Source organism: Zonotrichia albicollis, chromosome 10 (genome assembly GCF_047830755.1).
Source record: "Zonotrichia albicollis isolate bZonAlb1 chromosome 10, bZonAlb1.hap1, whole genome shotgun sequence".
Taxonomy (NCBI): Eukaryota; Metazoa; Chordata; class Aves; order Passeriformes; family Passerellidae; genus Zonotrichia; species Zonotrichia albicollis.
Genome location: NC_133828.1, coordinates 25887520 through 25900150, shown reverse-complemented (window position 1 = coordinate 25900150; position 12631 = coordinate 25887520). Strand labels below are relative to the sequence as shown.

The following is a 12631-nucleotide window of genomic DNA, read 5'->3' as shown; positions in this document are numbered from 1 at the left end:
CCCTGGCATACAGATGTTTTTTTTGGAAAAAGATTTGATAAAAATCACTGCTGAGACGCAATACACCTTATTTTTGGTCCTCCAATGTTCAAAAGAAGGGATATACTTCACTATAACATCTGCCTTACCACCCAAATGCTTCAACCTATACATATTTATTTTTCTTAACATTTTAAGCTTTTTAAACATTGGTTATATTGCCCACCTTGGTTATTGAAAGAATATTAACAAGACATCATTTTGGCAAATTAAATCTTAAACATGGCTTTTCAATAGGATTTAAAAGGTGACTATCCCTAGAGTTCCATGTTAAAATGTAGTTTGCAAAATCTTACAAGAGTAATGCTTAAAATATTGTACATAGTTAACCTAATTAAAATAATTAGCTTCAAAATGACAAGTTGATGAGCTAAGTAAAGCCTACACTATGTAACATTTGCTTGGAAACTTGATTTGTCAGTTATGCATAATAAAAATTCCAGTCATCAAGAAAATTACAAAATTTCTTTTATCATAATGTGATTTCTTTTCACCCATCAACTTCTTTTATCTTACAATAGATAAATACCAACATGTTCTCATTTTTTTTACACTAAACCACACAGGATTGATGCATTTGGTTAGACTACCATTTCCATCGTTAAATTCTTTTTTTTTTTTTTTTTAATATAACTTGGTAAAATTTCTTCTCTTCTAGATTCCAAAAGTACCTACAAAACCCATGCAATTTTACCATTTTAATATACTATGGAATATCATACAAAGTAAGGCATTTCAGTGTCATGTATAACCAAGTTACTGTCAATCCAAAAATTTTTGCACATCAATAAAAAGATATCTAAGAACTTAGGAACAATATTCTTCTCACTACTGTATAAAAATAACCACAATTAATAGGTATCTTGTGTAATATTTACTCCATTGTCTCGTTTCCCGAAACTGTGACAAGCTGTAAAGGTATTTCAGTGTTGGTAAGAATATCCTGATTGCTGGTGCCAGATGTGTTAACAGTTCCTATTCCTGAAACAGAACCTTGTTGAATATTTGCAAGGATAAGTGTTGTTCCTCCTGCAGTAATCAAAGTATCATCAGATGTTGCTTCTACTGATGCCAGCACTGTACTGCTAGAGTGAATACCTTTTTTATTCTGATGTGTTTTAATGTGTTTGGCAAGATGGTCACTTCTCATAAAGCGTTTTGAACATTCTGGACAGACAAATTTCTTCTCACCTATCAAAGAAAGAAAAAAAATAATCAAGAACACTTAAAATTAAACTTAATGCTTTTTAGAGTCAGAATTCTAACAAGAATTATACTGAGGGAGAAAGTGATTGAACATGATAAACTTGTGTGTTACATTTCTTGACACCCATACAATTCATATAAGAACTGATTTTATTTTCTGTGTGTCACTGAGCTTGGGGAGATCTTTCAGGCATGCTAGAGAATATAGCCATCTCATATCCTCAGGCTGCTAGGTCTCACTGCAATTATTACCAATAAATAACTTCTACGAGGAGAACAAAACCTACCAAATGGTGGACAGAGAAGACTCAATCCTGTCATCAATGTCTTTCTTATAGTGGGTGCTGAAAACTAGATGCCATATTCTAGATGCAGACTAGCAGAAGATGGAAACAATCCCTGTAATCAGGGTTCTGTTTCTGTTGATACAGCTCTGGGTATCATTGCTGCTGGCCTTTGACCATGTTCTACTTGTCTATCAAGATTCCCAGGTACTTGTCAGAAGAGCTGTTTCCAACCTCTCCATGCTTAGCCTGCGTTATCCTAAGTGTTAATTCCATCCCAGGTGCAGTACTTTGTGACTGTTCTTGCTGAATTTCCTAGGATTCCTGTCAACCCATTCCTTCAGCCTCCATCTCTGAATAGCAGCCTTGCCATCAAGTGCATTGACTGGTCACCCCAGTTTGGGGTCATCCACAAACCTAAGAAGGTTAACAGAAGAATTCTGTTGATTTCTCCAGGTCAATGCTAAAAATCTTATAAGAAATCAAAGGATAGATCTCTGCAGTTCCCTACATTTTACTGGCAGGCAGGTACACTAGGATTAACCACATCCTCTGAACTGGATCATTCAACTCGCCATTTTTAAAAACTATCAGTCTGTCCATCCAGAAAAACTGTAACCAGCTTGGATTTAGCATCCAAAATGTCTACACAAAAGCACGCCACTAAGAACAACATGGAATATTTTTCACAGACATCGAAAGACATTTTTCTAAGCAACGTAAATGCTGATAAACACAAAAATTATCTATCTACAGGTTTTTCCAATATGATTTTAAAAGGTAAACATCCTGTTGAATGCAAATATTAATACAGTAAGAAAACAGATAAACCAGACAAGAGATTTAAACTAAGTGCTCCTTGATAAGGTGGAGTATCTATACTAATTCCTTTTCTTTGTATTAGACAGAAGGAGAAATGTGAACCTGAAGTTCCTAATCGGTGGTCTGACCATGAAACTAAAAGGTGTAGAATGCTGCACCATCACATGCTCTTCATTGATTATAGGAATGATATCTAATCCCCAGGCCACCTAGTCCTCTTTTGCTCTTACTGAAGTTTTAAGATGGGAAAAGAGTTATAATGTGGTTCAAACAAATGAAATGCATTTCTGAGCCTGAATCAAAGTATTCTGATTAAGCTACATTAAACATCAGCTTAAACGTCAGTTCTGAATCAAGAGGCGTGTGTTTTATCTCCTCAGACCTACCAAACATTCCCAAGTGTATAAATAAGATTTAGATGATTTTAGAAAAATCACACTGCCTTAAAATCAATCCAATTCAAAGATCTGTTCTCCTCTTAAAAGTTATTTATCCAAGTTCAGTCCATATCACTCCTTTAGCTAAAGACACCAGAATCAAAGACTGGAAACCTGTGTGCGTTCTTCGGTGTCGCTGGAGCTCATCGCTGCGAGTGAACCTTTTGCCACAGAACATCCAATTACAAACAAATGGACGCTCTCCAGAATGCCAGCGGAGATGAGCTCTCAAATGTGAGGTCTTCCCATATACTTTGCCACATCCTGGTATGTGACAAATGTGTTGCTTCTTTTTTCCCAAGTTGGAGCCTCTGTTTAAAAAAGAAAAAAAAGAGAGAGAGAGAAGTTATTCATTCTAATACATTCCTCCAAAATACTGGTCATATACATACATGGGGCTACATATACCACAACAGATCTGCAAACCAACCCAAGAAACTTCATGTTCTTGTTTCCAATACAACTGGATTCCAGATCACTTCATAAGGAGCTGGAAATAAATTCTTTAAGGCCATCCCAGCTCCACAGAAAACGATAAATTCAGCTGTGTGTGAAATGTATGTGATAGAAGCATAATCTTTAAGAAGCATACATGTATATGAAGTTGGAAATACAGTTATTACAGCAGTTTGTACCACTTTGATGCTGAAGTGTCCCTATTTTACATTTCTCAGTGTTTCAGGCTTTTACCATATCAAAGATAGTTTTGGCAAAGAAAAACACAAAGTACTGCAACTGCCAAAATGGACACTGGAGATTCTGGCAACTGAGTAGAGAACAGATGGGACTTCTGGCATCTCGGGGAAACCTGAGAATCAGTCTGGGATTTGAAGGCAAGCAGACTAACCTGAATGCTTTCACTAAAAGAGGTGGAAGCTGATCTTGTTGACATTTAAATGAATTCCTTGGTTTTCCAGTTAAAAACCAGAAATCCATCACAATGAACACAGAATTCACCAATCATATAATCCAGACTAAGCTTGATGCTTATTTTAAGATGCTGTCTCACTGAAATGGCAGGTCACCAGGGGAAGCACCTGATACAACAGTCTAGTTTTTTGTTGTTTTTTTTTAAATCAAATCACAAGCAATAGACCCAGAGAAAGAGACCAGTCTGGCCAGTGCAGGGCATCATGATTGATTTTAGCCAATTTAAGAGTTTGCTACTGCTGAAAGGGGCACTTGAGGGAATAGGTCTGGCTGACAACATAGCTAGATGAATGGTAAATGCTGGTACAAGGGAGGAGATTGAAAAATGCAGCCAGGCATCAGGCCACCTTATTCATCAGCAACATTAACTTAGAACACCGTAAGTGGATTCTGAAATTACAGTCTTGGGTGCTCCATCCTCCATGACTGATTATACAATTTTCAGCTGCTTCCCCATGGCAATTTTTTTCTTTAAACTGGGTGCTTTACCTTCTGATTTACATCTAACAAAGGTTCAGGGTAAAGTGTGTACACACTTCAAGGAGCTAGCAATTGCCACAAGCATTTCTGAACATGCACAAAAATGAACTCACTCTAAAACCTCACAGTGTCTAAAGGGGATTCCAACCTAATCACATATGTACCCAAAACATTACAGACAGTCCAGAAAAGTAAGGAGATAAAATCCCATTAAGTCCTTGGAAATGTTTCGACAAATTCTAAACATATAGCAATCTTCATAGTGTTTCATTAGTCATTTTATCTCAAAAGATAAAAACATCACCTGTACCTACTAATTATTTGTCATGACAAATACGAGGTTTGATTTCAGAACAAATTCAATAGAAGCAGAAGCAGAGTCCAGAAGGCTTTTGATCCTGTTGCAGCAGGAGAATCATCTAAGGACTTTATCCTCACATCTTCTCCAAACAAACCCTAGTGTCTTCCCCTCCACACAAATTAGTACAAATATTTTGTAACTTGGCATGATATAGTACAAAAATTGGATGGAATCAATTTTTCATCAAAATTCAACTTTGACCTCAAAATTCCCTCAGAATAATGTTAATATTTCTAGGTCAATAATTTGAAATGGCTTCATTGCACCTCTAGTCTAGACTGAAGGAAACCAAGGTTCAACTCATGGTTATTACTGTGCAAAGCCATTACAGAAGACACAATTGTAAGCACCTCACCTAACTGCTGACAGAATTCCTTAGCACACTCTGAAGTTCCAAGTGAGGGGAAAGTTAAGAGTCCACAGAATGAAACTCACAAGACTACTGTGAATTAGCAACTAAGTGTATTTATTCTATACAACTTCATATGGGCACCTGCATGTTTGCTCCATGTGTGCTCTAAACTAACAGGATACAAGCCAAATTCTATCTGGACACTTTGCAGCTGTGACAGTCTGGCACTATGCCCTAACACATGATGCTGAGAGGCCTTTCTTGCTGGCCAATAGCCACCATCGCTGAATAGATGTATGTGAATCCAGCCTACTCCTTGAGTGTAGTTTAAAAACTAATAATATTAACGTATTTCCATAGTACATTTTAGCTTTATGAAGATTGGATATGATGTTTCTCAATAACCAGGCAGACTGCCAGAGTTTCAGCAGGAAACACCTTCATCCACTGAGAAACTGGACTTTATATTCAGAGTATTTCCAGCAATAACATTAAGTATTTCAAGGTTAAAACACACTCATTAATTATTTGAAGAATGTGGTTTTTAGAGTTACATAGCTACAGTGGTACTCAGAAGCACAGCTCCTCTATATATCAGAGAGTAGTAGCTATATCTCAATGCAATTCTAGATGTAATTGTTAGGAGGGTGAAATCTCTAGGTGCTACTGAGAGGAGACTAAACTTTCTATTTAACTTCAGACAACTTAACTAGAAGCCTAATACATTCTATTTGGAAACAGAGTCATCCTTTGAGGCAAGTGTGTCTCTGTCCACTTGCTTATTCCCCATTTATTATATAAGCTTGGGGCTAAAAGATATAAATTTACAAATCTAATACATCATCATCTTCCCTTCCTACTTTCCCTCCCACCAAGTAAGGCAAAGATGACAGTGGCTTCCCACTTCACAAAACTGATACAAATCTGAAGACTGCAACGTAGTTCAATTCCAAAAGTCAACCACAAAAACCAGAAAGAACTTCTCAACTGGCCTCTGATTCCAGAAAACAGAAAATGGAGCAAGAAACACCAAATCAAACACTATATGATAAATGAAATTATGATGAAGTCTGCATATGTGAAGCCATTTTCCTTTTCCTTCTCCATTCAGAGCATAGGAGCAATAGAGTGAAACATTATTCAGCTTTTTCACACTGATTTAAAGTACTTCTCTTGTTTTAATAGTTACATGTTATTTCTGCACTATGCTAAATACAAAATCATTCATTTCTCCAGGGCTTTTTTATTTCTCATCATAGGTACTGACAACACTCACAGTCTCTAAGAAAACATTAATGGCTTTATCATTTTAACGTTTTGGTATGGTGAACCTCAACTAGTGCAATCACTTTGTATCTCCAGCTATGAGGCAGAAAGAGATAAAGGCCAAAATTATCAAACATCCACCAGCTTGAGGCGTCAAGGTTAATGTAGTAGAAGCATATTTCCTCAGAGTGCTCTACATGTTCATAGTCTGCTCAATCAAGTTCTTCACAGGAATGAACTCAGTACTTCTGCAGTGGAAAAAGTGGGGTATTTATATCTACACCTCCAAAATTTCAGAGCCCTGTTGCTGCAGTCCTGTGTCTTGCTCCCTAAACACCTCCCAGTTGCTGCAATAAGTGAAGCAGGTGATAATCATTACACAGCCCTGATTCATTCTCTATCAGCCATCCCATCCATCAAATGGCACCGATGCCGTTTGAAAATAATAGTACACAATCAAGTAATTTGAAACCAAGTGATAATGTATATGCACAAGGAATTAAGGTAAAGTTGCCCAGGATATCTTAACTAAGCATTTGCCCGATTTTAAATTTTGCAACTTTAACAACACTTTAAGAATTATGAATGCTATCCAAAAGAATTCACAAAAGCAAATGTTTTACCATCTGAAACTCTGCAAATCACCAGCACAGTTGAAAGACTAATCAAAACTCAGAATTCCAGCACTAGGGATAAACAGGTAACTCTAGCAGCTATGGAATATTAAGACTCAAATATTTTTTCAAGTGGACTTATTCCTTTCTCCCATACTCTGAAGGAATTCTGCATTCTGGTGGGAAAGTTGCTCTAGCAACTGTAAGCACTTTCACTCTTTTCTGTTTCCCCACCATTGTCTCCTTCATTATCCTGTTTCTCTTCTAGTTCTAATTCTTCTCACATCCTGACTTCTTGTCCTACTTTTCCTCGTTACTTTGTATGTTTGATGTGTCCAGGCCTTCCTTTACAGGGGATTTCAGATTCTCATCTATCTTAACTCTGTCGTAGCTCTTACCTCAACTCGTTCCCAAAAATCGCATATCTGAGTTTTCAGACAGACTACACCCTTCTCCAGACTTCCCAAACCATCTCTCAAAAAGATTCTCTCACGGCCTGAAACTTTCAAATTTCATTTTATAGCAACTCCACTCAGAAGGAGAGGATTTTACAGTATAGATATATAAATTAAACCACTGTAGTTTGGAATAGAGCATGAGGAAGATTAAACACCTGGAATCTCTGTTTCCTAAGAGCACATGCAGTGCAAATCACATTCCCAGAGTTTCTCCTGAAATGAAACAAATCTCAACCCAAGGTGTACTTTGGGCAGATTTTCATAGCAGAGCCAGAGTTCACCAACAACTTAGAAATGTCTGTGCCATGTTGCAGTGAACTACACTTAGAAATTTAACAAGAGGAATCTGATGGACAAAGATGCTGCATAACCCACAGATATTATCACCACCTTTGCTGGTGATGTAAATGTATCAGTCTTTTTCTCTTTAACACACTTAATGCTTACTCAGCATGGCTACCTGAGATATCACCTCCCTGTGCTTGCAAGGCAGGTATCTAGAATGTGCAGCAAGAACTGACAAGAGATTTGACAAGAGAAATAACTCAGCCAGTGCTATTAGAACTCTTAGCCACTGGACACAGAGGTTCTTCAAAGACATTTTAGTGCCTTACACTACAGTTCCCAAATAAATAAAGATCTCCATTTTAGTGAAGAAACTGTTATCAAAATGTACAAATTTTAGCATATTAGAAAGAAGCCCCTGCACAATTCTCTCAAGCACAAACACAACTAAGTATTTTCACTTGTAAAAGGCAGCTTATTACCCTACCCCTTTCATATCCATAATCAAGGCATTCAAAATAAGTGTTTGGAAGTAAAATAAAATCTTCAGAACAAAAAAATAGTAATATTTTAATGAGATGCACAATAATAAAGCATAGGTTCCAATGCAACACTGAAGTTTAATGAATTGGAACTTAGTACCTCTTTGTTATTCAAGTCTCACTAATTTTGACTGAAAACAGTTCAAAATTTTTTATTTAGAAATATTATACAAACCTTGTTATATTATACAAACCTTGTTTTTCCTAGGAACCCAGTGAATAAGAAAACCAGGAAAACCATATTTTTGTAACACTCCAAAGCAATTAAACTGTGGAATACTGCTCAATCACCGAGGAAATGCAGGAACACAGGATTTAATCAAGTTCTTGACATATGATAGGAAGCTAATTACAGATGTGCATATTCCAAAATATTTAATTTTCATATTTTTAGGGCAATAGTCTATCCCCCTTACTTGTACTAGGTGACATCTAACTCCAGATTTTTTCAACTAATCTCATAGGAGTAACTCAGAAAGGATGGAATAATCTGCTTTTTCATCTGCAAACCGCAAAATGGAAGTGGTAGTCCTTTATTGCAGAGTCTCCTTTGCATAAACCTGTTGTTTCCTCTCACTGCAGACAACTGCTGTTAACAAAAGCTCATTTTTCTTGCCCATTACTCATTTTTCATAATTATATGTGTGATATGACACTGAATGTTACATACCTTCCACCACCTTCTTTGCAGTTGGGACATGTACATGCCACTCGTCGCAGTCTTTTCCCCTCCTGATGTGGTTGGTCCCCTTCCTCATCTACAACCTGTACTCTCAAATGTGTTAGATCATTAGTATTCAGTGTAGAATCACCACTGAGCTGCCACTCTTCTGGATCAGGATCCTCTTCTTTAATCCTAATATCTGGGAAAAAGAACAAACACAGATCCGTAAGTAGCCCATTAAATAGACAGAAAGGAAACCATAATGATCAAATGTTTTTATTCTTGAGAGCACTATGCCAGTCAAAAGTCAACAACCTTAAGTGCATTCTGACATTGCTTCTGTGCCCTTGTAACCTGTAGTTAAAAGTTTATCTTACTATACATTTCAAAGTTGAAGATAAGCTATAACAAAGTATTATAGTTTAAGTTTGAACTGTTCTTGGTGAGGAATGCCGTCACCAGGAGACTACTGCTTGCTTGAAACTTGGGAAAAACTGAGGAACAAGAGGTTGGACAGAGGTTGAAGAAAATGTAAACACATGTTTCAAATGATCCGGAGTAGCCATTTCTGTTTCCACAGCATTTCTGAATTAGCATCACATGTAGTAGCAACAGCCTTCCTCAATGGTCTTCAGAAGGTTTTAGCATGCACAGAGATACATACAGTAATGTGAGAAATCAATCTAATAAAAGGTTTTCACCTGAGAAAGACTGAGATACCTAAGGAAAACAAATAAATTAATGTTTTTGTTCCATTTCCCCTTTTCATCTGAAATTTATGTCTTCTGCACAATACATAGAAAACATTTAGAGAAGAATGTTATTCAGCAGCATTAGACAGAGATAAGTAAGAGATGAGCCACATCAATGTTTTGATATACCAGCAGCCAAAATAGGTCTTAGCAGTTTTTTGTATGCAAAAAGGCCTCCTAATTATTCCTTATAGGATGGACATTTGCAAATATGTGTACCCTCTCCCTACAGAGCATTCATTCAATCTAACCCAAGAATTAATTACAGCGTCATAACAACAACTGTTTTAACAAATTTACATTTTAATAGGAACATCTTCCCCTCAAACACTATTCTGCATTCCCAGTGGACTCCAAGTCTGAATTCCAAAAAAAGACAGTTTGTATGTATTATTTTAGAATGCTGAACCCCAGCCCCTTCCATGGTTCAGAAGAGTAGTCTACTTTGAATTTTTTCTGTGAAAATGATTAGCCATTTATTAGCACAAACTAATAAGCAAACAAACATAATGTAGTGTTTGGTTTGTTTGTTTGTTTGTTTGTTTTTAAGCTTCAAATTAACATCTGTCTATCTTTCTGGACACATTCAAGAGACTGCTTTTCCAACAAAAAGCCAATTATCATGTAGACTTTTATCCTTAAACACTGAAAGCTTAAGCATTTGAGCTTTGTGGCCACTCTTGAGTTCTTTCTGGGACCCAGTGCATCAGCCATCATATCTTTGTAATGAAGACAAAGCTGCAGATTACCTGCTAAAACATAAGAAAAACTGTGCTGGGTCATAGGATGAAGAGCATCCTGTCCCAGTAGAGATCAGGGAATAAACCAATAAGGAAATATGCAAAGAGTAACAGTTACCTGGTCTACCTTCAAAGTCATCTCCAGTATTCATATGCTTAGAGATAAAGGATATTGCTACACAAAAATTTGCTTGATGATAATAGAGTCTCAGCCTAGTCACCCCCAACAGCACATTCTGCCTTTCTTTTGCACACATACAACCATACACAGGACTGCCCTGCACCCTACATCACTGATGTAACTACAGTTAAAGTAATTCTCTACGAAATCACTGCATTCAGAAGAGAATTACAGGTCAAAACCAGGTAAGTCTAGAATATTTACCTGGTTTTGCTGCAAAAGTCAGTGTTAGAAATTAAGTTTGCATGAATGGGACAGGCTCTGAGCTGTGGGAATCCAGGAACAAGCAGTCACATGTGCTGAATTTTTACACACGTGGTACAACTGTGTTAAGCTTGCCCAAAGTCACCTGCACACCTTCACTGTTACCATCACAAGTTCACAATTTCAGACAGCACCATAATAAACATCTTTCACATGAAGACTTAGGAAACCTGTGGTGACTTCTGGTCTTCTACATGAGCCACCAAACTACTTTGCTACCAAATTAAGCTATTTTCTGAGACTCAGCTAAAAATAACTTTATTATCTGTATGTTATAAATAAAATTGCTTTTATATAAGCAAACATTACACCACAATAAAACAAAGTTTACAGAATTATCTTTCAAATAACTACTAAGTATACTAATGCATTTTAGAGCAACTTTAGAAAAAAGCAGAAGCCTGATTCACTCTTGCACAAAAGGACACATAATAGGAATTTAAATACAGCAAGGCTGCCAGCACAGGCCAATGCAAGTCTCCAACCAGTTCTTTAGGACTGTGTGTTACACATTATACTCCAAATTTTCTACCAATCAAGTAACACAAAGTATACACTGTATAAATTCTTGTTTTATTTAAAATAACAATTTAAGTACTGTTAGTAAAATAACATATAGTTTTAAAAATGTATATTTCATTATGATCTCCCTAACATTAGACAGCATGCCTGCAAAGTCAGTAGCTGAATCCAGTTAAAACTGCATTGATATACTTCCAAAGAGATATGCAAAGATGAATGGAACAAATTAGGGTATGGATCTGTGCTCCCAAGACCCAACCCCACTACTGAAGTCAAACATTCCATATGATTTCTCCTATTACACTGACCTCCCAAAGTCACACTAATAATAGAGATACACATAAGAGTAGAAGCATGTCCAAAAAGTCTATTGCTGCACGCAGTATCCATGACTTTCTACCTTCTATGCGATGTCTGTTCCACTTTACAAGGTTTTGTCATGAGCTCCTTTCATTTTTTCATTACTATCTCTCTGTTTATTCCCAGTTTCTCCCAATCACCACCATTCCTTCAGCAGCACAGAGACTTATAATAGTTCTATAATGATTGATGCATAATTGGGAAACTTACTTGGACAAAAAAAAGGACAGAAAAACACACCTAACAGTTGAGGATACTGGAGAAGACAACAATTTGCATAGATATACAATAGTTTATAGCATTATTCTAAAAAATGCAAAACTGAAATGAAGACAAAGTAGTACTGTGTTTTTAATTTTGTGCTGTGCTTTCTGGTTATCTAGGTAAGGCAGAAAGTGTAGCTATTGCTTTAGTTATTCATCAGAAGGAATATCTTCTACTCCTGGCACACAGAAAAGTACAACATAAACTGGCAATTTACAGACAGGACTTTTTAATACTTACCTGTGTAGACTATACTTGAAACAAAACAAAACTAGAAGAAATATCAATAGATAAAGTGTTTAAATAACCTCTCCAGGAGTAGTATAGCAGAGAGTGAACTGCATCAAAACCCACAATGAATGTGATTGCCTTATATGAGGTCCTCAGAACCAATGAGTCTGTTGCCCTCCAAGCAGGTTTTTACATTATTTCAAGAGATAAGGTTAAAATTCCACCAGTATTTTTTGGAAGGAGGAGGGGGGCCACTCATGAAGCTGTTGAAAGGGCAAGCCATGGAGAAGAGGTGGAGATCCAATGCAATGGTATCTGAGATGAAAATTCATGTAGATACCAGAGACTACATGTCTCCCCAGTGCTCTTCTAGATGTGCTCTATTCTAATTCAGGCTCAACTGAGAGAATTTACATAAACTCTCCAAAAAAAGAGGCCTAAAATAATTTATAAAATCTATAAAGTCATGACAAGCTGATGCAAACACTAGCAAATTTGAGGCTACTTTTGTCTTCTACCAAGGTTACATTTTCTTCATTAGTCTTTTACTTCCATGATTTCAAATTTCTATATGCCC

General features: G+C 36.7%; 1 protein-coding gene across 2 annotated transcripts in view; it reads right to left on the bottom strand.

The window, feature by feature from the left end:
- Positions 1-615: 615 nt before the first annotated feature.
- SP3 (Sp3 transcription factor) overlaps positions 616-12631 on the bottom strand; it is a 32269-nt gene continuing 20253 nt past the window's right edge. For both annotated transcript variants that reach the window (XM_005484073.4, XM_014265081.3), the window contains 3 exons: positions 8747-8939; positions 2903-3099; positions 616-1230 (listed from right to left, as the gene is read on the bottom strand). In XM_005484073.4, coding sequence (XP_005484130.1) covers positions 914-1230; positions 2903-3099; positions 8747-8939 — 707 coding nt within the window. In that variant the 3' untranslated portion in view covers positions 616-913. The remainder of the gene's footprint in view (positions 1231-2902; positions 3100-8746; positions 8940-12631) is intronic.